We start from the raw sequence: 22,506 nt of genomic DNA, 5'->3' as shown, positions 1-22,506 counted from the left end.
GCTTGGCAGTGCCACCCGGTTGCACAACGCCCCTCGCGTGGGTGGGGGCGACGCAGGGCTCGCCGCTCCCTGCCCGGGCATGAGTCACGAGCAGGCTCCCGGCACATCTGCCGCGGGGCGCGGGGGCGGCTGGAGCCACGGGGAGGGGAAAAGGGGGGGAAACGGGGTCGTGCCGTGGGGGTCCCCCCACGGGGTGCCACCGGAGCACCCTCTGCGGGGGGCTCAGGGACACCCTGGTCCCCGTGTGCTGGCAGGGAGGAAGCCAGGAGACGGGCACAGGCACCCTCCTCCTCTCCATAGAATATTTTATATATATATATAATATATATATATATAATATATATATATTAAAATTACATTTCTCTTTACAAAAAAAAAAAAAAACAACTCAACAACAGGCCAGGGGACGGAGCTCATCTCTCAAGCCAGGGCGCAGGCAGCCCGGCGCAGGGGCCGGGGGCCTTCCCAGACCCCTTTTTGGGGTGCCCCCGTCCCCCAGGTGGGGCTCAGTCCAGAGTCCAGCAGCGGGTGGTGTGGCTGGGGGTGGGCACGGCGTGCTGGCCCCGCAGCCGGGCGCCTGCTCCGGATCCAACGCAGCTCGCCGGGTCCCCGCTGTCACCGCCTGCGAGGGGAGGTGAGATGAGGAAAAGGGGACGAGGCTGGAAGCGCAAGGGCAGCGTGGCGCGGGAGAAGCCCTAAAAAGCCACCCCGAAATGCACTTACTTCTGCCGGGAGGAGCCGCAGGGGTCGAGGAGGTGGGAGCTGGCCTGCGCCAGGTTCCAGTCGAACATCTCCAGCACCCGGTGGCACTCCACGCGGGACTTCAGCCCCAGGCAGAAGAGCTGCTCCACCTGCAAGGGGACAGGGCGCGAGGACGGGGAGGGAGGGGGTGGCGGGGGCGCTCCCACCCCCGCGGGAGCTGGCGTGGGGGCCGCGGCGTGCCATGCTGTGCCGTGCCGTGCCGTACCTTCAGGTACTGGATGGCCCGCTGGACGTTCCAGCCGTGGTTCTGCAGGGCCGCCTGGCACTCCTCGGTGGTGACGCCGTGCACCATGTCCTGCACCTGGGGGAGGCTGACGGTCACCCCGTGCCACCAGCAAGGAGCTGGGAGGGGTCAGGGGGACACCGGGGATGTCCCCCTCCCCCCGTGGCTCTGTCCCCAGCTGGGCACCGGCACCAGTCAAGGTGGGATTTCTGCCTCCTGTGCTGGGGTGCAGACCCCCAGCCACCTCCCTGTGCCCAGCAGGGACGGCCACCTTCCTCCCCATCCACGTGGCCAAACCGTGTGTAGGGTTACTTTGGGTTCAAAGTCTCCCCAATCCCCATTTTGGAGATGCTTTTTGCACGTCTGGGGACCCCTCGCAGCCACCCCCTCGGGGACTGGGCACAGGGTAGGGATGGCTGTCGCCCAAGGGACACAACGAGCCCACGGCCACCTGGCCAAAAGCCACCCCGGGGGGAAGCCACCTACCAGCCGGATCTTCTCGGAGGGGCGGTAGCCATCCGGCCCGTCGTAGACAATCTTCTGGAGGCTGCAGGAGGCTTTCACCAGGCACTTGGGCCCCAGGTTGCTGTTGTTGGAGGAGAAGTTGGCCTTGTAGTCCGGCTGCTGCTGCACCATGGGCCGGACGGTGGCCGTGGTGACCACGCGGGACGCCGGTGCCTCCTCGGGGCTTTTGGCCTCCTTGAAAAACTTCTCGTACTTGTCCAGGTAGGCAGGGCGCTCGGGCAGCAGGTAGTAGTGGGTGCTGCTGACCTTCTGCCCGTCCTTCACGATGGGCAGGATGCAGGGCCCCTTGGAGCAGTCCTTGCCCTGCGCCTGGATCACCTTGGGGGTGGCGTATTTGGGGTCGAGGGCGAAGCTCTGCGTGGTGGGCATGGGCTTCCCCGGAGAGGTGGAGAGGCAGGAGCAGAGGGCGCCGCGCTGCTGGGGGGAGCCCACCTGCAGGGCCATGGGGCTGGGCGTCCTCGAGGTGGGCTGCGACAGCGGGTCCCGGGGGGGGATCTGGGGTGGCCGGTCCTCCTCGCCCCCCGAGGCCGGGGACAGCTCCCCCGACCAGCGCCCGGGCTCGTTGCGGCGCAGGGGCCGGGGCGGGATGGGGACGCGGGGTGGGATTTGGGGTTTGTCGTCTGCCGGGCAGGCGGCCGGCCCCCGGGGCACGTTGAACCTCTTCATGCACTCCTGCTGCAGCTCCTCGAAGATCTCGGTGGTCTGCGTCAGGCTGGGCTGCTTGGCCTCCTTGGGGGGCAGGAAGAGGTTGTCCTCCAGCCCCGCCGCCCGCTCGCCCTCGTCCACGAAGCCGTAGTTGGTCTCGCCCCGCTCCCGCGCCCTGGGCAGCCCGGCACGGCTGCCCCGCCGCCCGGGGGGGCTGTTGATGGAGCACACCTCGAAGTCGTCCTCGTCCTGCGCCACGTCGTCGTAGGCGGGCGGCGGGGGCAAGGGCCGGGAGTCCCAGTCCACCACCGGCGTGGGGTGGAGGGGTCGGGGCAGGGCTCGCGTGGGGCTCTGAGGAGGGGTCTTGTCCAGCAGGGAGAAGGCCTCCATGGCCAGCTTGGCGAGGGAGGGGGCCGTCAGCTCCCCCAGGGGCGAGGGGCTGGCGGGGGGCACCTCCTCCCCGAAGTCGATGAGGGTCACCTCGCCGCTGCCCGGTCCCTCGGTGGGTGGCCGGCCGGGTTGCCGCTCGCCCACCTTGGTGCCCGGCACGCGGGCAGAGGGCTTGGCCAGCCGCAGACCTTTCCCCGGGCCCGGCTTCTTCAGGCAGAGTTTTCGGAAGCCAGACGACAGGCCCTCGTCCTCCTCGCTGACCGGGTCGTAGGAGGGCTCTAGGACGCAACGGAGAAGGCGGTGAGGGTCCCGTGGCGTCACCCCAAAAACATCCCCAGCTCCTGCCCCCAAGGTGGGGACAACCCTCCTTGGGAACGACTCCGGATCCCAACTGCCCTCCTTCCCCAAGCCACGGCGAGACCCCAGCATCTCGAAAGCTCCCCCAAACCCACGGCACGGCAGCCTCAGCTCCCCCACTCCACGCCCCCTTGCCCCTCTCCCACCTTGGCTGCAGCGATGCTCGCCTTCCCGGGGCAGGGTTCACGGGGTGGACGGGGATTGGGGAAGGGCAGTGGCCCTACACCCTAATCCCTGCCCCCTGGGCCCCTGCCCTGTCTCCCCCTTGCTCCACGGCCACCCCAGCGCAAGCCACACTGCAGCCATGCCCGGTCCAGCGGCACCCGGGTCAGTACCGGTGGCGGGTGGCCCCTCGGAGCGATTAGTCCCCGCCGGTCCCTCCAGGGAAGACGTGCGAGGAGGGGGACAAGCCTGGAGACGCCCAGGGGCAGGCAGCAGGGGCGGCACCATCTCCCCGGGGACGCCTGCCCTGGGTTTGGAGGGCTGGGGACGCGTTCCTCCGCGGGGAGCAGAGCCGCGCTGTCACCCGCGGGTGCCCGGAGGTGCCCGTGCGTGCCGGAGAGGACCGGGGGCTGCCCCGGGAGAGAAGCGCACAGCACGCCCCGAGTACCTTGGAAGAAAGGAGCTAAGAAAAAAGAGAGGGGGGGGGCACGAGTGGGGCTCCCAGAACAGCCCGACTTACTCGTAAGCAGGATTGAAGGCTGAGGCGGGCGCGGAGGCGGCTGCCCTGCAGGAGAAGAGAGAGCCCGAGAGCAGGGGAGGCGCAGGGGGAGTGCGGGGAGCAAGCGGCAGCCGGGGCGGTCGGCAGCGGGGGCGCGGTGCATGCTGCGTGCCCCCCTCCAGCCGCTGCTGGATGGGAGCAGATGCTGGGGGGCGGCCCCCCAGCTCCCCCCGGATTGCAGATTTAGGGGGTCGGTGGCACTGGTGCTGTGCCCGACCTCCCTCGCTGGCCGGGGATGTCGCGGCTCCGACTGCGCCGAGCTGATCGCCCCCGCAGCGGGGAGCCCTGCCCCGGGAGGGGACGAGGGGCCCGGCCGAAGGCCAGCGGGGCAGAGTCCAGCCTGGCGGGGCTGGGCAGAGCCGCCCACACCGCTGGCACGCGCCCTCAGCCCGGCTCCCTGCCACCCGGGGCTGCAGCAAGCAAGTGGCAGCAGAGAGACAGAGCGGAGGGGTGACAGACCCTGCCTGTCACCCAGGTGAAAGGGCATAGCTCCCGGCGCGGAGAGAAGGGACTTTGCGCAGCCGACGGGCTGGAGGCAGGGGGTGCGAGGTGGGGAAAGCCGCTTACTTTTAGCCCTTCCGGGGAGCTGGGTGGGTCTGGCAGCAGTCAGGTCGACACCTAAAATGTCAGGAGGGTCCATGGGATTTCCCAGGTACAGCCTGCGGGGAGAGAGCAGAGCGCCGCGGGGGCTCAGCGGGGCGCCGTGCGGGGCCCCCGCACTCCCCACGCTCGCAGCACGTGCTCGGGCGCACGTTCGGCACACCCCCACCTACGGTGAGGGGCTGCTGGGGGGCGAGAGGGGGAAAACCTGCCCCTTGCTACGGGATGGGGACGTGGGAAAAACCCCACAGCCCCTCCCCAAGCCCTGTGCCCTGCAGGGAGACCCAAATCCCACCGCGAGCACCATCCCCATGCCTGCTGGCTGCCCGGGGATGCACCCCGAGAGGTTTTTACCTCCAGGGCGCAGCCCCCTGGTGCTCTCCATGTGCCACCCATCCCCTCCCTGCCTCCGGGAACCCCTCGGTGCACGCCGTGCCACGCGCACGAGGCACGGAGAGCCGCGGTGCCGCAGCGGGGTGCTCGGGGGTGCCGCGCGCCCGGGGCACGGCGGGAGCAGCGCGGCGGGAGGCCCGGGCGAGCCGTCGCAAGCCAGGCGTGGTGGGGCAGGGAGCCGGCGGAGCCCCGAGGCCTGGGCGTGTGCCGGGCTCGGTGCGTTCTCCGCGGCGCGGACGGCACGTACCCAGGGCGCGTGCCCACGCAGCGGGGCGCGGGGAGGCCTGCTGGGGCACGAGGCGCCTCGGCGCACGCGCGGCACCCAAATGCTCCGGGGAGGCCACCGGGACACGGCCCCGTGGGGATAGGGAGGGGGCAGAATGGGATCCGGAGCGCCAGCTTGGCTGTATAGGGTCGGGGTGCCGGATGGCCACGGGGGTCGCCGTGCCATGGGATGTGGTGAGGTGGGCACGGGAGCTGGCTCGGCCCGGCGGGAGCTTTCCAGGCTTTGGAATCGTAGCCTGCCCCCCCCAAACAGCCCTCCCACGGCCCCCCCAGCCCCAACGCTGGCAGGGAGCCGCCGTGACCCCGCAGCGAGCCAGCGCACCCTGCCCACCGCTTCCTGGGCGCTGCGGGGTCTTGGTGCCCAGCTCCTGCCAGGACACGCTGCACGATGCCCAGCCCCTTTTTTTTTTTTTATATATATTTTGCTTTTTAAGAGGACTCACGCTGTTAAAAGCTCACACCAACACCCCTCCAAGCACACAATGCCCCGAGACACCCCAAAAACGTTGGCGGCCACCTCTGTGGGGGGACGTTTCCCCCGTCCCCGCGCAGCAGGGGTGCTGCGAAGCACCGAGGGGCCGCGGGGCTGGGGCAAGGGGCTCCGTGCCCAGCCTGACCCCACACCCCATCACGAGCAGCCCCACCAGCACAGCTCCACCACGACCCCCAAGCTCCCCACCATGCAGTGCCCGACCCCATTAGTGAGAAGAGGCGAGGGAGTTAGTCAAGCTGCGGGGACCCTGCCCAGAGCCACCAGCCCCAGCACACCAGGGAGGAAGAGGAGTTTTTTTTTGTTTTTTTTTTAAAAAAAAGAAAAGGAGGAAAGCCAAGCAGTGGCTGGCTCCCATCAAGGCAGGGAGGGAGGCAGGGGGGGTGCAGAGAAGACAGAAAATGTTCTTACTCATCAATTTTATCGGGAAACCCCCAGCACTGCTGCGGGTTGGTGTCTCCATGGCCTGTGTGGATGAAGCTGTTTTTAAGCGGCTGGCTGATGTCGTGGGCCGACAGCCCCGCCACCGAGGTCACCGTGTTTCGGGGGAACTGGCCCACTTTTAGGGTCCGCTTATTCTGACCCCGCCACCAGTAATTCTCGGCCCTGAGGAACAAAAAGGACCTGCGTTAGGGACGGCGTGGGAGGGCGGCGAGACCCCCCGGGGGGGGGCGCTGGGAGCGGGGCACGTCCCCAACCCTGGTGACACGGGAGGAGGCAAAGTGACTCAGGCAGGCGGTGGCACAGCCGGGGAGGGTGCCCGGGATCCTAAGCCTGCACACCCACGGCGTGCTCTGCCCCCCACCCCGCGCCCCGGGAAGGGGTCAGGATCCGACCCGCTGGGGATTTGGGGGGTGAGGAACGGAGCTCCCCAAAGGACGTGCCCCTTCGGAGCCCTGGGTGGCGCAGGACACGCGGGAGCTGTGGGGTGACAGCCGTGTCCCACGCCACTGGGGGCAGCACGAGCAACGGGACCAAGCAGCTGGGGTGCTGCTGTCCGACCCCAAATATCCCAGTCCCCATGGGGGGAATTGAGGGGACACAGAGGTTTTGGGACGGTGAGGGACGCAGAGGTTTTGGGGTCTCCCTTGCTTCTTTCCTACGTTATGGGGGAGCCCTGCGTGGGGTGACCCTACTGGCAGGGGGACCTGAGCCGTGAGCCCCCCAGGGTGGAAGCAGCCTGGGGGGGGACACGGCCACCACCAGGGTGGGACAGGGCAGTGGCAGAGTTTGTCCCCCTCAGCAGGGGACAAACACAACTGTAGGAGACCCCAGGAGGGCACCCCGAGCAGCACCCCCAGCCTGTCTCCATCCCGCACCCACCACGTCCCCCCTGCCCCGTGCCGGGGGACCCCGGGGGGCTGCCCCCTGTCCGTGCTCAGGGTGGCACTGCCGCCTGCGCTGCCAGCTTGGCCAGGCTGGCACGGGCCCCGCGGTTTCCTGGAGTCACCTGTGAGTCACTGGCGGCCACTAGCTCAGCCCTTTTCCTGTTTACCTTCCCTGCTCGCCGCCAGCCAGCCCCATTACTCAGCCCCGAGACCCCTCGGAGAGGCTGAGCCCGAGCCCGGCCGGCACCGGGCACCCTCCCTCGCCCGCAGCGTGCTGTGGATGGGGGCAAAAAGGGGTCGGGGGCCGGGCCCCCCACCCTGGGAGGTCTCCCCCGCTCGCAGCAGCGCCCCGGAGGGATGCTGAGGCCGAGCTGGTCCCCTCTGCGCGCCCCCAGCCCCGCTGCTCGGACCCCCGGCACAAATTGTCTCCGTTTCCCACCCCAAAAATGGGCTCCCCCCCCCCACAACTCCATGTTCCCCACCCCACGGCCGAGCTGTGCGCTCGGGGCTTTCAGGTAGGTCCCGCACGGAGCCGGGGGCCCCTTCCCCTGCCCACACACACGTACGCACGCCCGGCGCCGCTTCAAACGGCACGCAGGGGCTTGAAAAAAGGGGTGGGGGGTGTTTACACCGCCCCGGGCGGCCTCACCAGCGACGGATGCGGCCCCCCCAGCAGCCCCCCACCCTTCTTCCCCAGCACCCAGCGAGGGGGGCGGCCACCTCAGGGGAAACTGAGGCACGGGGGGCTCAGGCTCGATGATCCCATTGGGGCACCCCGCAGCGCCGGCACCCGCTGCGACCCCCGTTACCCCTTCCCGCACCCCCCCAAACCGTGCCCGCCTGGGGAAACTGAGGCAGGAGAGGCTGCGCCCCGGCTCCTCCAGCACCCCGTGGCTCCCGGCACCAGCAGCGGGGCCAGGGCACCCCGCCAGCGTCCCTCCCCGCCGCGTCCCAACCCGTGTGGTTCACCTGGGGCGAGCGCAGCCAGGGCGAGCGGTGGTGGTGGTGGCGGCAGCAGCGGGGCCCCCAGCCCGCCCGTGATGCACCGGGGACGATGTGCGCGCTCTGGCACGGCCGCGCCGCCCTCTGCCGCTCCTTCCCTCCCTCCCTCGCTCCGCCGACGCCGTTTCCCTTCCCTTCCCCTCCCCTCCCTCCCCTCCCTGCAATTAAACCACCGCCGCCACCGCCAGACCCTGGGCAAGAGTCATCGGCAGCCCGGGGAGAAAGCTGGTCCCTCCAGACACACAAATCCGGCCTGATTCACCTCCGGGCCGTGACTAAAGGCAGGGAGCTGGCCCCCGGGGAGGGGGGAAGAGGGAAAGCAGCTCCTTTCCCCTCGCCTCCCCGCTGCTACGGGGCCAGCCGGGGTGCTGGAGCGCTGCGTGCCACCAGGAAGGGACACTTTTTGGGGTGTCCCCTCGCCGTCCCCGAGCGGCACAATAGGGCTGGAGCGGGGCAGGAACCCTCGAGGGTGACAATACCTGTCCCTTAGGGACAAAAAGTCCCCCCCAGCCTGACGCACGGGGTCCTGGGACCCCTGATTTGGGGAGGAACGAGGGCATGCAGAAGGATCGGAGGAGGCAGAGAGCGCAGCCCGCGGCGCAGGCAGAGGCCACGGTGGTGGCACGGAGCGCCCGGTGCCCCCGCGGTGACGGTGGCACGGCCCCGCCACTATCAGCAGGGAGCGGCCCCGCTGCGTGCACCCGGGGCAAGGCCGGGGCAAAGCAACAAGTGCAGCGGGGTGAGTCAGCGGGGCCGGGCGGCACGGGGAAGAGCCACGCTGCCCGTGGGCACGGCGGTGGCCCCGTGGCCCCTGCCACCATGTCCCCACCGAGGGGGCTGCCCGCCCGTGGGGTGTGCAGCCGGGTGAGCCAAAAGGGGTGCAGAGCCCCTCCAAATCCCCACGCCTGTTTTTGGGGTCCCCCGTCCCCCTGCAGGCTGGCACGTGCCCTCCCCCAGCCGTGCAATACCTGCCCTCGATGACGGTGATGATATCGTTCATCTGGATGTGCAGCTTGTCAGGCTCCTCGAAGTCCTGCAGGGCCCTCATGTCGGTGGGCTGGGCCTGGGGGGGGACGGGGACGGGGTGAGCACACGGGGACGTGGGCACATGGGGACGCAGCAACCCTATATCCCCCACTTTGGGGTCAGGGGAGCCCTGGTAATGGGCACGAGACCAAGTCACCCACTTGGGTACCCTACAACTCTGCTTGCGCTCCAGCTGATGGGACGGGGGCACCAAGGACCCCCTGCCCTCCTCCCATCCCTCCCACCCCCCTACCTCCATCAGGAAGTCCCGCAGGGCCACGAAGGTCGGCCGGTCCTCGGGTTTGTGCGCCCAGCACTGCAGCATGACGTTGTAGACGTCCTGGGGACAGTCCTCGGGCCGCGGCAGCCGCTCGCCCTCCTTGTCGATCTTGTGCAGGATCTGCGGGGCAGGCAGCGCCGTTACGGGGTGCCGGGTCCCAGCGGGTGCTGTGGGTGCTGTGGGTGCTGTGGGTGGGGGTGCCGGCCCCACGGGCACCGTGCGCACCCACCTGGCTGCCGTTGAGGCCGATCCAGGGCTCCTGCCCGTAGGTGAACATCTCCCAGAGCGTCACCCCGAACATCCAGGTGTCGCTGGCGTGGGAGAAGGTGCGCGTCTTGAGGCTCTCGGGCGCACACCTGAGCGAAGGACACGAGCATCAGGAGGGATGTGAGCATCGGGAGGGGACGAGCGGCGCCTCCCTGGCTCCTCCACCCTGGGTGTCAGCACCCTGGGGTGCTGCCCGGGGCTCCCCAGGCTCACCAGGCGAAGGGCACCTTGCGGTGCTCCTGCATCACGTAGTGGTCGTCGTTTTTGGGCAGGGCCCGCATGAGCCCGAAGTCTCCGATCTTGACCTGCTCGTTGGAGGCCAGCAGGATGTTGCGGGCGGCCAGGTCACGGTGGATGAAGCGCTTGGACTCCAGGTAGGCCATGCCCTTGGCCACCTGGATGGCGTACTGGCACAGCGTGGAGATGAGGAAGTGGCCCTGGTTCTTCCGCAGGCGGTCCAGGAGGGAGCCCAGCGGGGCCAGCTCCGTCACCTGGGCCACGGGGAGGGGACAGCGGGGTGGTCAGGCCAGGGACAAGGCATTTGGGGCTGCTTTCCAGCCCCGTTAACGTCCCCAGTCCTGGGGGTGCTGGTGGAGGACTCGGGGCACGGTGCCCTGTAGGGTGGGATCGCCGCCTCATGGGGCTCGGTGGTGGCAGCATCCACGGGATGGGGTCCGTCCCGCTAACCCCACGGACTCACCATCTTCATGGGGTGGGAGAGCACCACGCCGTAGAGGCGGATGAGGTTCTTGTGGTCCAGGGAGTGCATGGCGTTCACCTCGCGGATGAAATCATCCAGCACCTCCGGCTGGCTCAGCACGTCCGTCTTGAGGCACTTCACGGCCACGTTGAGCTACAGCCAAACAACAAAACCCAAATAAACCCGATACAGCCACGGGACCGGGCAGGACACCTTCCTGGGGGGGGGTTTCCTACACCACGAGCAGCAGCAGCGTGGGCGCACGGCCCCTCACCGTCTTGCCGGCGGGCGTGCACCACTCCCCGCGGCGCACGACGCCGAAGGAGCCATCGCCCAGCTTCTCGAAGAGAGACAAATCCCGCTCCCGGATCAGGCAGGTGAGCGAGTGCTGGCCCCCCGTGTCCGGGGGGGGCGGCGTGGGCGGCTTGCGGAAGGTGCTGTGGGGCTGGGGGGGCAGCTCCGAGTCGGGGCGCTTGCCGCTGAACACCTGCGGGGCGCAGAGAGGGGTGGGATGTGGGGGGGCGCGGAGACACGCGGGGGGGGGGACCCCAAATCTTCCTGCCCGCTGGTGGGCACGGCTCGCCTCGGTTTCCCCTTCCCATAAGGGTGATATCGGAAGGGATGGGGTCCGTCCAAGCCCCGGTGCACAGCTGGGGATGCTGGCACCTGCGCGGGGGCCGGGGCAGGCATGTGGCCGGGGTGGGAGGTGGCATTTCTCGGCCCGGCTCGAGGCTGAGTCGCCTTCTATTAAAAGCCCATCCCGGCCCCGGCTCGGCCCAGATGAGTCACGAAAGGGAGAGGCCACGACCCAGCGCCCAGCTGGCGAGCACACGGGCGTTTTGGGGGCGCGAGGTGCCCGGGGGGGCAGCACCCCCATGGGGCACGTCCCCAGCTGCGCACCCCGGGGTCCCCTGCCTCGGCGCTGCGGGGCACCGGGGCGGGCAGGGGGATGGAGATTGGGGATGCTGCTCACAGAGCCGGCTGAGGCTCTGCTACTAATTAGCCCTGAATGAGTTTCCTGGAAAAAAAGGAGGCAAATCACGCGAGGGGAATGAATTTCCCGACCGCTGGCCCTAGCTGGGAGGCAACCCGTGCGGGGCCGGGCAGGGTGATGCCGCAGCAGGACGCACGGTGGGGGTTTTATCCCAATCCCTGCCAGCACCGGGGGGGACAGGGCTGGCCCCATCGCCCTGGGGCACTTGGAGAGACGGGCACCGAGAGGGAAGGAGGTGGCAGAGGGGCACACAGCCACCAGCTCCTTGCACAGGGCCGAGGCAGCCCCATTCCTCCGGCGTGCCTCAGTTTCCCCATCACGCCCTCCCTGCCCCTGTCCCGGCCGTACCTTGCTCATCCAGGATTTCCTCTTGCACATGGCTTTCCTCCGCTTCACCGCCTCCCACAGCCGCCGCTGGCCTGCAGCACAGGGGGACCGTCACCAACACGGGGGTCCCCTCCCCAAAAAAAACCAACCCACTCCATCCCTCGGGACCACGCGTCCCTCTGGGCTCCCCCCCAAAAAAAACAGGGTGCAGCCGAATGGGGTGAGGGGGATCTCAGGGTTTGTGGGGGGGGGATGTAACGCACCGGGGCGCCCCATGCCGATCTTCTCCAGGTCCTCATTTTTGACGTACTCGAAGTGGGAGAGGCGGGTGACGTTGAGCTCGTCCCGGATGCGCAGGAAGTACTGCTGCAGCTGCAGCTCGGTGAGCAGCTCCAGCAGCCAGTCCGTGCCCTCCTCCGACTGCATGCTACAGCTCAGCTTCTGCCGGACACCGCGCTTGGTTAGCGGGGACCCTGCCCTGCGCCCCGCCGCCCCCAGGGGTCCGTCCCTTGTCCCGCCAGAGCCAGGCACCCGCTGCCCAAAATGGGGTAAGAGAGCTGGGGTTGATCCCTGTGCCAGCAGGGATTCGTCTCCTGCAGAGCCCGGCCCCAGCTCCCTGTGGGGGGGGGCAGGAGAGACGCGAGCTCCTCTCCCCATCAGCAGGACCCCCAGGGAAGGGCAGGGACCCCATCTCTGCCCCATTGTGCCCCGCTGAAGCCAGGGATGGAGACGGGTCAGACCCTGAGGCACGGCACGGATGTCCCCGATTCCAGCCCCATGCAAGGGGAACGCCACAACCCAGCGCCTTGTAAGGGATGCCCTGCGCCCTGGCACCACACACGCACACGGGGCACCCCACACACTGCCTGCCAGGCTTTGGGTGCCCAGCTGGAGTGGCTGGCAGCAGAGGTGGCAGCTGTCCCCAGCAGGGACAGACCCCACAGCACTGCCTCGGTGTCCCCTCGTGTCCCCGCACCCCCAGCAGGGCTAGGACAGGGCACAGACCGATGGATATGCCATGGGGTGGTGGCCCCGTGCCGGCAGCCTCGGGGAAGGGACAGAGGGGGGACACAGAGCCATGAGTGGGGGATGAGGACGGGGTGCAAGCAGCATCCCGGTGCTGCCAGCATCGCCCCCTGCAGCTGCACGAGGCACGGGGCCAGCTCCCAGCAGGGATCTCCGCATCCTCCCCCAAAACGCACCCCTCGCCGCATCGCGCCCCTGCCCGAGGTCGCAGCGGTTCCAGGAAGGGACCCGGCTCTGCCCCCCGCCCCCGAGAGCCGGAGAGGACATGGGAAAACCCCCAGTCAGCCCCCTCCATCCTCTTTTCTCCCCCAGGATTAGACATCACCCCCCCTGAGCCCCTTCACCCCCCTCCCTGCGCTCTCGGGTCCGCGTCACCGCGATCCCAACCCTCGGCACGGGGCTAAAAATACGGCGGGCGCGGCAGGCGGCCGGGCACGGGGCGCACGGGGGCACCCGCGGCACGAGGAGCCGGCGGCTCCCAGCACGGACAGGTCCCCCCCCCCCCGGGGGTCCCCTGCCCGTGGGCACCGGGCTGGGGGGGTGACGGCCACTTACTCGGTAGACGCGGAAGCGGGCGAGGAAGGGGAAGGAGCGGCGCAGCGTCTCGAAGCGTCGCATCCTGTTTGGCCGGCCACCGGGGCAGGCGGCCTCGTCCCTGGAGCCAGCCTCGCCCGGGGCACCGCGGCCACCCGCACGTCCCCTGCTTGGTGACGGTGTCACCGGGGCACCGAGCGCTCAGCAGAGCCGGGGGACCCGTGGAGGAGTCATGGGGGTCACAGCCCGGTGGGTGACGGCCTCCTGCTGGCCCCCGTGCCGCGCGTTGCCAGCCGGGCACGGCCACCCCATAAATCCCCCGGTGCGAGCAGGGGGGCTCAGGGCATCCCCGCAGCGCCGGGGCTGGCGGCAGGACGCGGGGCTGTCCCAATCCTCCTCCTCCTCCTCCTTCCTTCGTGCTCTCTCCAGCCTCTCCTTCCCGGCCGTGCTGCCCTCCCCTTCCCGAACGCAATCGTGCCGGGGCCGGAGCGGAGCCGTGGCGTTGGCGTTTTCCGAGCAGCGGCCGTGGGCTCGCTCCTGGCTTTCCGTGAGGCTCCCCCCTCGGCCGGCAGCCGGGCATCGAGCGCCGTCCCGGCCCGGCTGCCCGCGCAGCCCCTGTCCCAGGAGGGTTTATTTTAGCTGCGCGTTGGCCAGGCGTTGGGCCGCGAGCCCAGGGGGCCGGGCTCCGATCAATGTGCTGCTTTCTCTCTTGTTCAGCGGGCGCTCCGGCAGCTGCACCGCCTGGGAGACCGGACCCCCGGCTCCCATTGCCATGGAAACCTCGCTCCGGCCTTGGGAAACGTTCCCGGGCCTCAGTTTCCCCCCCCCCCCCAAAAAAAAAAAAAAAAAAAGGAAGCGAGGAGGGAGGGGAGACATCCGGCCCTGCGCTCCCAAAAGGAGGCGGCAGGCACGACGCCAGGGTGACGGGCACCGTGCCGCTGCCGCCGTCACCCCCGTGGGCACACAGGGCCGGCGGGCGCGCTGCCTGCCCTGCGGGTGCCAGGCCCTGCGGGGTGCTGGGGGAGGTGGGCACGGGTCCCTCCGCGACCACCGGTGTCCCGGGGCTGGCTCCTGTCCCCGATGGGGCCGGGGCCAAGGGCTGGCACCCGAACACGGGCGCGTTGTCCGCCCGCGAGCTCCCCGGAGAGAACAGCTGGCGGTGCCGGCAGCCGCGGCGTGAGAGAGGAAAGACCCGGGGCATTCTCCTGCTGTGCCTACCCCCCCCAAAAATCTCCAGTGCTGGACCCCTACCGCAGCCCTGGCTGTGCCGAGGTGGCCAGGAAGGGGATGAGGCAGGCGGGGAGCCCTCGCGGTGCTGGAGGGGCATCCACGGTGGCTCCCACCACCGGGATCCCGGCCGTACCCGGCACAACGGCCCCATTGAGCGGGCACAGCCGGGCACGGTGCCCTCGGCACCAAGCTCTGCCACGCGCCAGCTCCCCAGGGATGCAGGGTGTTCCCTGCCCCACGCTTGTGCACAGCCCCCCAGCAGCCGGGGGAAGCATCCGTGCTGCCTCCAGCACCCCAAAACCCCAAGCAGGGCTGCTCAGGTCAGCGCAGTGCAGCAGGCAGGGCCTGATCCTGCACAGCGAGGGCGCCTGGCAGGGGCAGCCCTGCAACCTCTGAGACCGGTGAACGGAGCGTGACGGCGACCCCCGTGCCAGCACCCCAGCAGGGTGCGGGATCACCATCCCCAGAGGCTGTGGGATGCGGACAACAGCCCCCCAAAACCCGGGATACCGCACAGAGCCACGGCGCGGGGTGCACGGGGCCGGGTAGCACAGCACAGCCGGGGAAAACTCCCCCCCCCATAGCCCAACCTGCAGCTCGGGGGATGCTCCCTACGTGCGCACACCCAGATGCGCAGGCGGTGCCGGCTCTCACGTGCAGCCCAGGACCACACACGCGCGCTCCTGCAACCACACGCACCACGCACACACCCCGACACGTGCACGGCCGCAACCGCACCACCACCACCACCCCCTGGCGTGCTAACGGCGCCCAAACACAGCACCTCTGCACGTCACCCCCCTCTCCATCACCACCACCACGCTCCCCGCAGCTCCTGATGTGCCTGGGTGCACGTGCGCAAACACCCCGAGCCCTGCAGCAAAGCCCCCGGTGCTCCCCCTGCGCACACACCCGTCGTGCCCACGGGCACCGTGCGCCCACGGGCACCCACCCGTGGCACACACACAGGTCACGTCTGTCCGCTGGCAGCCGGCTCGCCCCCGCCAGCCACGCAGCCACCGGCGCATCGCACACGCCGTGCACGCCCTCCCGAGGCGGCGCGCGGGGGTGCAAACGCACCCCGTCTGCCTCCCACGCTCAGCGCCGCCCGTGACAGCACCCCGACATCTCCGTCCGCACCCACAGGTGCCCATGCACCAACGTGCTCCTTGCACCCCCACGCAGACCGGTTACACGCAGCTTGCTGCCCCCCCAGCGATGCCCACGCCACCTACGCCCCCGTGCACACATCATCCATACGTTCACCCCCCGTTTTCCACCTCCCCAGAGCAGGAGGTGCCCGGGGTGCGCAGATCCTGTCCCCACGCCGGGCCCTTCCCCAGCAGCCACGCACCCCCCACCCCTCGCTCTCAGCTGGGGAAACTGAGGCACAGCAGGTGAGAGGCACCAAAGCACCTGCCAGCTGCCTTTTTGAGGGCGCAGGGGCGACTCCCAGTTTGCCCAGTGTCACCCAGGGCGGGTGACACAGGTCCCTGCCAGCGTGGACAGCCACCAGCCTGGCCTCCAGCCTCCCATGCCGGGCACCGTGCCCGCCCTGCGGCAGCCCCTCCATCCCCAGACCTGTGCCAGCGCCGGCTGAGCCAAGCTCCTGCCGTGCCCCGAGCTGCACCGGGAGGGGACAACACGTGCCACTGCGGGGACACATGGGTCCCCATCCCAGCACTGTCCCCTTTTTCCCCCCCAGCAACGACATTCCTGCCCCCATCCGTGCCTCAGTTTCCCCAGCAGGCAGGAGCAGCCACCCCGCTCGTGGCTCAGGACAGGGGCGCAGCCATGCGGGGCGGGTGCCGTCCCCATGCCACCCCCGCAGGGCCCCGACGCGGAGAAGCCATGCAGGGGAGGGTCGCCACGAGCCCCCCACGCACCCCACGGCCCAGCAGGACCCAGCACCTCTCGGGGACACACGTGCCACCGCTTCCCCACGGCTCCCCCCCCGGCACTGACCCGCCGGCACGGCATGCCCAGGGTGACGTCCTGCTGGGGGGGCCGCCCGTGGCGCCCACCGCCCGGCCGCGGGGCTCGCAGCCCGGTGCTGTCCGAGAGGCTGTGGGGCAGGGGGGCGAGCATCTCCTCCTCCTCCTCGGCGCTGCTCAGGCGCTGGTAGTCGCATCTCTCGCCCATGGCTGGGGCCGCGGTGGTGGCAGCGAGCGGGGGGCTCTGCGGAGACGCCCGCGCCTGCCTGGGGGCGGCGAGGGCTGGAGCCGGGCGTGGGATCACATGGCAGAAAGTTGCTGCAGTTCCGGAAAACAGCGAGAGGGTGAAGGTGACCGCGGTGATGGAGGGGAAGGAGGGAGGGCTGATGGATGCAGAGGGGAGGGGGAGAAAAAAAAAAAAAAAAAAAAAAAAAGAAAAGAAAAGAAAAGAAAAGGGCAGCCCTTTGGGCACCCGTCCTCACCCCGAGCCCTGGCATCGCCGCCTTCCTCCCGGCTCTGCTGCCTGCGTGCCCGCTGTCCCCCCCGGCACCCGAGCGAGGAGGAGGTGGCAGCGGTGGTGGTGGCATCGCCGCCCGTGCTGGCGGCCCCCTTCTCCCCCCAGCCCAGCGTTGGGGAGCAGCGGGGAGCAGCGCCCGGCGGCTGCGGCTCTGCGGCAAGCGGGGTGGGGACGGGGGCAGCGAGCCCCGATGCGGGGAGCCCCCGGGGGGCGAGGGGAGGTGGGGAGCGCAGCATCCTCCCCGGCATCCCTCCCGCTGCGGGCACCCCGGTGGGTGCGGTGTGCCGGCGGAGGGGGAAGGGATGCTGGGGGAAGATGGCTGCTCCGCAGCGAGCCGGCAGCGGGGCCGCGCGGGCGCGAGCTCGGCAGGGTAGGGAGAGAGGCCAGGCCCCAGCACGATGGGGTTTTGGGGTTGGGTGGGGGGATGTGCTGGGAGGATTTATCCTGCCTCCAAGCCTCTCGCCACGCTTATCACGGTGCTGGGGGTCTCCTGGGTGAGGTGTCTGCATGCAGCTCTCCGGAAGCCACCCCCTGCACGGGGAGATGGGGAACCCGCACGGGGGAGCTGTCAGCGGCCCCTCGGAGCTGCCCCCGTGCCCTGACACCGCCTGGCTGGATGGGGGCTGAGCCCCCCCTGGCAGAGCTGCGAGCATGGGAGGAGGCAGAAGGCGGGGGCTCTGCAGCCCCCCCTGCACCTGCCTGTGCTCGGCGGCATCGCACAGCCTCGGGGACCAAAACACTCCTGGTGCCAACACCACAGGGCACGATGCCCCATCCCATCCCCCAGAAACGCTCCTATACACCCCCATCTCTCCCCGATGACCCCCCACACCCCCCCATTATTCTCCTTTCCCCCCCACCACGCATCCAAACCCCAGCCTGACCTTGGTGGGGGTGACACCGGGCCCCCCCCAACACCACCCCGCACCACCCCGGCTCCCACCACACCCCACATCCCAGGGGGGCACCGACCCCGGGGGGCTGTAGGGGTGGGTGGGCTGCGCCCCGGGCAGGCTGTCGGCGGCTCCTCCTGCCATACCACAGAGGTGAGCTCAGCCGCCGAGCCGAGCCCGCGGGCGCGGGGCGTGGGAGCAGCCAGCCGCCCCCGCGCGCGGCCCGCCGGCGTCACCGCGCTGGCACGCCGCGGGCCGGTGACTGACGCACGTGCTATGCATGCCACCGGCCCCCCGGCCACGCAGCGCCCGTGTCCGTGTCCCACCCCATCCCCATCCCACCCCGACATTCGGCCGGTGCAGTTGGGGGTCCGTGTCCCATCCCCGCAGGGTCACCCCGCGCATCCCGGCCAGCCCCAGGTGACACGGGGTGGGTGGCACGAGCCTCGGGGTGCTGCACTGGGGACCGAAACCGTGCCAATCCCAGCCCCACAGAGCCTCAGGTGCCAGCTCAGCCAAAACCCAAAGCGTGAGGTCTCTGGAGCGAGGCGGAGAGCATGACACCTGTGATTCCCACCAAAACCACGGCCACCAAAGCCCCCGGGGCGGTGACAGCCACGGTGACCACAGGGCGTCCCTCCCACCGCAGGGACACCAGAGCTCCCCAAGCCCTCCAGGCAAACCAGCATCCCAGTTTGTCCCCGCATCCCTCTGAGCATCCCTGGGCGCACACCGCACCTTGCCCTGCGCCCACCCTCTTCCCCGAAATAGGGTCCCCACTCACCCGCAGCACATCGCCCCGCTCGCCATCCCGTCTGGCCGTGCCGGGGCCCCGCCACCCCGCCTGCCACCTTCCTGGTGGCAGTGTCACCTGGAAGTGATGTCACCGGCAGCGGCATGGCCGCGGCGCCCCGGGCTGGCTCGCTCAGCCCTGGCGGGGCCCAGGGGCGGCCCCAAATTGCACTGACAACACTCCCCGGGCCGGCTGCTCCGGCGCAGGCGTGCGCGCACACACGTGCGAACCCACACACACACACACACAGAGCACGGCGCGGCAAAGGCAAAAGGATGCCAGCAGCATCCTGCCCGCGCTCCCCGGGGACCTCCCGCTGCTGTGCCACCCACCCAGTGCCCTCCACATCTCGGCGAGGAGCCCCCATACCGGCGTGCGTTTCGCCTCCGGCACCCGACGCAGCTCGCTGGGGTGTCCCGAGCAGCCGGCACGGCGGGACGGTGACACCCGCGGCGGGGGTGGCCGGCGAGGACGGGGTGCCAGGTGCCCCAACGCTGCGCTCTCCGTGCCACCAGAGCCCGATGCCATGGTCGGATCCTGCCCCGGTGCGTCCCCTGCTCTCCAGGCAGCGATTGTCCCTCGGATCCTGCCCGGGAGCAGCCGCACCCAGCGGTGCCCCCCCGCCCTGACAAAGCCCGGCGCAACCCCAATCCTCTCCCTAAGCCTCTTTCCTCCGCTAAATCCCCGCCGTATGGCGAGCGGTGGCGGCACAGACAGCCCCGGGGTGGGCTGAGGGCATGCTGGGCTCCCAGCGTGGCTAGCAGCCTGCCCGGCTGGGCCACGAGCCCACACAGAGCCGCACTAGCCCATTGCACCTGAGGGGCTGATCCCCATCTCTGCATCTGCAGCAGGATCCGGCCCGATCCACAACACATCCCCAGGGATGATGGGGGAAATAACGGGGCCAGGTGCACGCCGTGCTGCCCAGGGCGCATGGAGAGGGGCAGGGGGCACACACGACCCCCTGGCCGACCCCCATCTCATCCCCACCTCCATTTGTCACCGAGCAGGGCAAGCACCGGGCTGGGTTAAGGGACAAACCAACCCTGCTTCGGCATGAAAAAGCAGGAGAGGGGTGCAAGCTGGATAAAAGGGTGAGGACGCATGCAGTGACTGCATTCCCATGGGCACCCCGAGCACAGCACCCCCCCAGCTCCCCCTCCGGGCCCCGTGCCCAGGGCGGTGTTGGCAGAGCGCACGGCTGAGCCCGGCATTGCCACGAGAGGGCACTGGGCTTGGTGTCACCGAGCACTCAGAGGGACACCCCCTCACAACCCAGCACCCCAACGCGAAGCTGGACCGTGCCCAACAGCCCCCGTGCTCATCCTACCTGGGCCGGGGCGGCCGCGCTGCTGGGGTCCCCTGGCAGGGCTGCTCCGTGTCCCGGTGTCCCCGCGAGCCCGGCGGTGACGCAGGACGGCGTCAGGGCTTCGCCCGCGCAGCCATGGCAGGGCTCCGCTCGCGCTGGCCGCAGGGTCCCCTGGGGCCAAGCAGGAAGGAGAGGTCAGGATGGATGGGATCCTGCTGATCCCACACCCGTCGCCTGCCCCAAGCCCTGTGGGGGTGGAAAACCAAACCCGGGGTCTGATGGGAGCCCCCCAAAATGCGCACCTGGGGCTGGCATGGCAGCACCCATGGGTACCCTGGCCGTGGAGCACCAGCCTCGTGCACGGGGGGATCTGTCCAGCTGGTGTCGGGGGCCAGATCAGAGCTGGAAGTGTCACCCTGCACCCGTGGCCGGGCTCCTGCTCCCCTCTGAAGGAGCTTAACGGGGCCACAGGGAGGGAGAGGGGCTCAGCACCCCTGGGTGCTGGGCAGGAATGTCCAGAAACCCCCGACCTGCCCCAGCACCCGGCGCTGGGAAGGGACGGTGGTTTGGAGCAGAGCGGTGCCCTGGCCAGACCACTGCGCATCTGCAAGTCATTAGCACTAATTGAAGGCAGCCTAATTGGCCAGGCTGCAGCACGGGCAGTGCCCCCTGGGGCTGCTCAGCCCATGCAGCGAGCTGAGAGCCGGAGCGTGGCTGCAGGGGGGGCACCCCACGGGGGACAGGGCACCCAAGGGACCCTTTGGCATGGTGCAGGAGCCGCACGGTCTCACCCGCTCCCGCGGCACCACACCTGCAGGAACTGGTGGTACTGGTGGTACTGGTGCAGGAGGCCCCGCTGCCCCCACCCCGGGCACTGCAGCCCCCCCGGCTCTCCTCCTCCTCCTCCATCCCTAGCAGCTGCAGCGCCCCAGTGCCGCGGGGTGAGGCTTCCTGGGAAGCTCCCCCCTGGCCCTACAACCCAGGTGCATGGGGTGAAGCCGCTCCCCCGTTGTGCCCCCCAAGCCCCAGGGGAGCTGAGTCACGGCTGCCACCCCCGCACCCTGCCCGGGGCAGTGGCACAGAACCGGGCACCACCGGCGGCCCCGCAGCCCAGCCGTGGTTCCCACCATGCCCCACCGGCACCACGCCCCGCGCTAATGAACACCGGGCTAACGAGGCCCGGGGTGGCTCAAGGGGCTGCTAACTGGTTGCGCAGCCCCAAATCCCGCTGGGGCGCCCCCGCCCGCGCCCCCAGGCAGGGGTTGGGTCGGGCTGGCGAGCGGGATGGGGTTTTACCTGCTCAGGGGCTCCCTGAAAAGGATCCTGGAGGAGCAGCCCCCCTATCCCACCCTCCTCCTTGTGCGCACACCCTGCGCTCAGGTGGCAATTTTAGCAAATCCCAAAACCCGATGAGCTTTGCCAATTTTCCAGCGAGGGTTTGGGTGCAGGGACCCGGCACCACGAGGGCACCCACGGCGCAGGGTGGCGCGCCGCCGCCGCGGCAGCCCGGGGAACGCGGGGCAGGGGGGAGAGGCCGTGCCGGGGCGGCACCACGGAGGCGAGCGCGTGGGGAAGCGGCAGCGCCGGGCTCTGCCTCGGCCTGCCCTGCCCAGACAGCCCGGCCCTGGCGCTTCCCCGGCCCGGGGCATGCGGGAGCCTCGGTGGCGGCTGCGGGCAGGGTCCCTGCCCCGTGCCCAGGGTTGCTGCAGCTCCTCCAGCCAGCGGGGCAAGGGGTACGGGGTCGAGATGAAGGCTGTGGGTAAATTGGGAGGCTCCGAACAGATCTGGAGGAGCAGCTGCGAGAGGATGGCAGCAGAGCAGGGATCCTCCTGCTGGGGAAGGATCGGTGCTGAGGCTGCCAAGCGCGCATCGCCAGAGTTAACTTTTAGAGCAAGCGAGAAAAAAGTGAGCAAAAGAAAGCGTCCTGAGCGCTTCGGTGAGAAAAACCTGCCCCGACGCGGCCAGAGGCGGATGTGACGGGGACGCGGAGGGTCTCCGTGCTGCTCCCAGCGCTGGCAGCAGCGCGACGCCCCCGAGACGCGGGGCCGTGCCCGGAGGACAAGGGTCCTCTGTTCAGCCCGGGGAGGAGGAAGAGCAGAGCAAAAGGGAAAAAAAAAAAAAGAAAAAGGAATCCTTCCCCCGGCTTCCGCTGCGGGTTCAAACACCAAACCTCAGCAGAGGGGAGCAGGGGGACGGAGGGCGAGCATCCCTGGTGCCGGGATGCCCGCAGTGCTGCAGGGCACGGTGCCAGCACCGCATCGCCTCCACCAGCGGTCCCGGTGCCCGCGTCGCCCCTTACCTCGGTGCTCACGGCCGTGGCATCCCTCGCCGGGTGTCCGGTGCCGGCGTGGCGGTGTCGGCGGGGCGAGGAGGGCGGCGGGCGGGCGGCATGGCGAGGGGCGCGCTCGGCGGGGTCTCCGCCTTCACACCCTGGCCTGGCGGCGTCGCGGGGGCCACGTGCCGGGGGGCTGCTCCTGCTCCCCGCGGTAGCGCTCCCCTTCCTCCTGCACCCCTCGCAGCGCCTCCCCTTCCTCCTGCCGCCCCCTGCGCACCCACCAGCGGGCTCGCCCCGGGGGGCTGCCGCTGTCCCTGCGGGCTCCGCGCTCCTGCTGCGCCCTGCGGTTCGGGCCCTGCTCCTGCCGCGCTTTGGGGCCGCGCTCCTGCACCCCGCGCACACCCGCGCGGACCCTCCTAAACCCGGGGCTGCCCCCTTCGGCCCCCCTCGCCCTCCTCACGCCCACCCGAGGCTCGCCGGGGCTCGGGCGGCCCCGGGGAACCCCCAGCTGCTCGCGGGGGCGCAGCAAGCCCGGCGGGGGCTTGGTGCCCACGGTGGGCACCGGGCGGTCTCCGCGCTCCTGCAGCCCGGAGCGCACCCCCAGCAGCACCCGCTGCCACTGCCCCGGCCGCCCGGCCTCGCCACCGCCGCCGCCCTCCGGTGCCCTCCCTCCGGTCACC

General features: G+C 69.9%; 1 protein-coding gene across 4 annotated transcripts; it reads right to left on the bottom strand.

The window, feature by feature from the left end:
- Positions 1 to 481: 481 nt before the first annotated feature.
- TNK2 (tyrosine kinase non receptor 2) lies at positions 482 to 22,271 on the bottom strand. 4 transcript variants are annotated; one of them, XM_082767292.1, is made up of 17 exons: positions 21,851 to 22,271; positions 19,573 to 19,722; positions 11,579 to 11,756; positions 11,337 to 11,407; positions 10,269 to 10,481; positions 9,995 to 10,147; positions 9,508 to 9,785; positions 9,257 to 9,383; positions 9,001 to 9,147; positions 8,690 to 8,784; positions 5,803 to 5,997; positions 4,191 to 4,282; positions 3,585 to 3,629; positions 1,472 to 2,823; positions 968 to 1,063; positions 724 to 851; positions 482 to 622 (listed from the first exon to the last, which is right to left on the bottom strand). In XM_082767292.1, the coding sequence occupies exons 3-17, from the start codon at positions 11,739 to 11,741 to the stop codon at positions 616 to 618; spliced, it is 3,162 nt and encodes a 1,053-aa protein (XP_082623418.1). In that variant the 5' UTR covers positions 11,742 to 11,756; positions 19,573 to 19,722; positions 21,851 to 22,271; the 3' UTR covers positions 482 to 615. The 4 variants fall into 4 exon arrangements, with proteins under 4 accessions (XP_082623418.1, XP_082623417.1, XP_082623415.1 ...); XM_082767291.1 differs by lacking the exons at positions 19,573 to 19,722; positions 21,851 to 22,271 and adding an exon at positions 18,234 to 18,256; XM_082767289.1 differs by lacking the exons at positions 19,573 to 19,722; positions 21,851 to 22,271 and adding an exon at positions 12,897 to 13,682.
- Between the last annotated feature and the right edge of the window lie 235 nt (positions 22,272 to 22,506).

Source organism: Aythya marila, assembly GCF_965140915.1.
Source record: "Aythya marila genome assembly, chromosome: 9".
Classification (NCBI taxonomy): Eukaryota; Metazoa; Chordata; class Aves; order Anseriformes; family Anatidae; genus Aythya; species Aythya marila.
This window is presented reverse-complemented; position numbering and strand designations above follow the sequence as displayed.

Coding starts and splice junctions, on each gene's coding strand:
- TNK2 (XM_082767289.1), bottom strand. CDS start 12,959: ATGCGACGCTTCGAGACGCTGCGCCGCTCCTTCCCCTTCCTCGCCCGC. Junction 11,408..11,578: donor GATCGGCATGGGGCGCCCCG/GTGCGTTACATC, acceptor CCTGTGCTGCAG/GCCAGCGGCGGCTGTGGGAG. Junction 4,283..5,802: donor TTTCCCGATAAAATTGATGA/GTAAGAACATTT, acceptor CTCTCCCCGCAG/GCTGTACCTGGGAAATCCCA.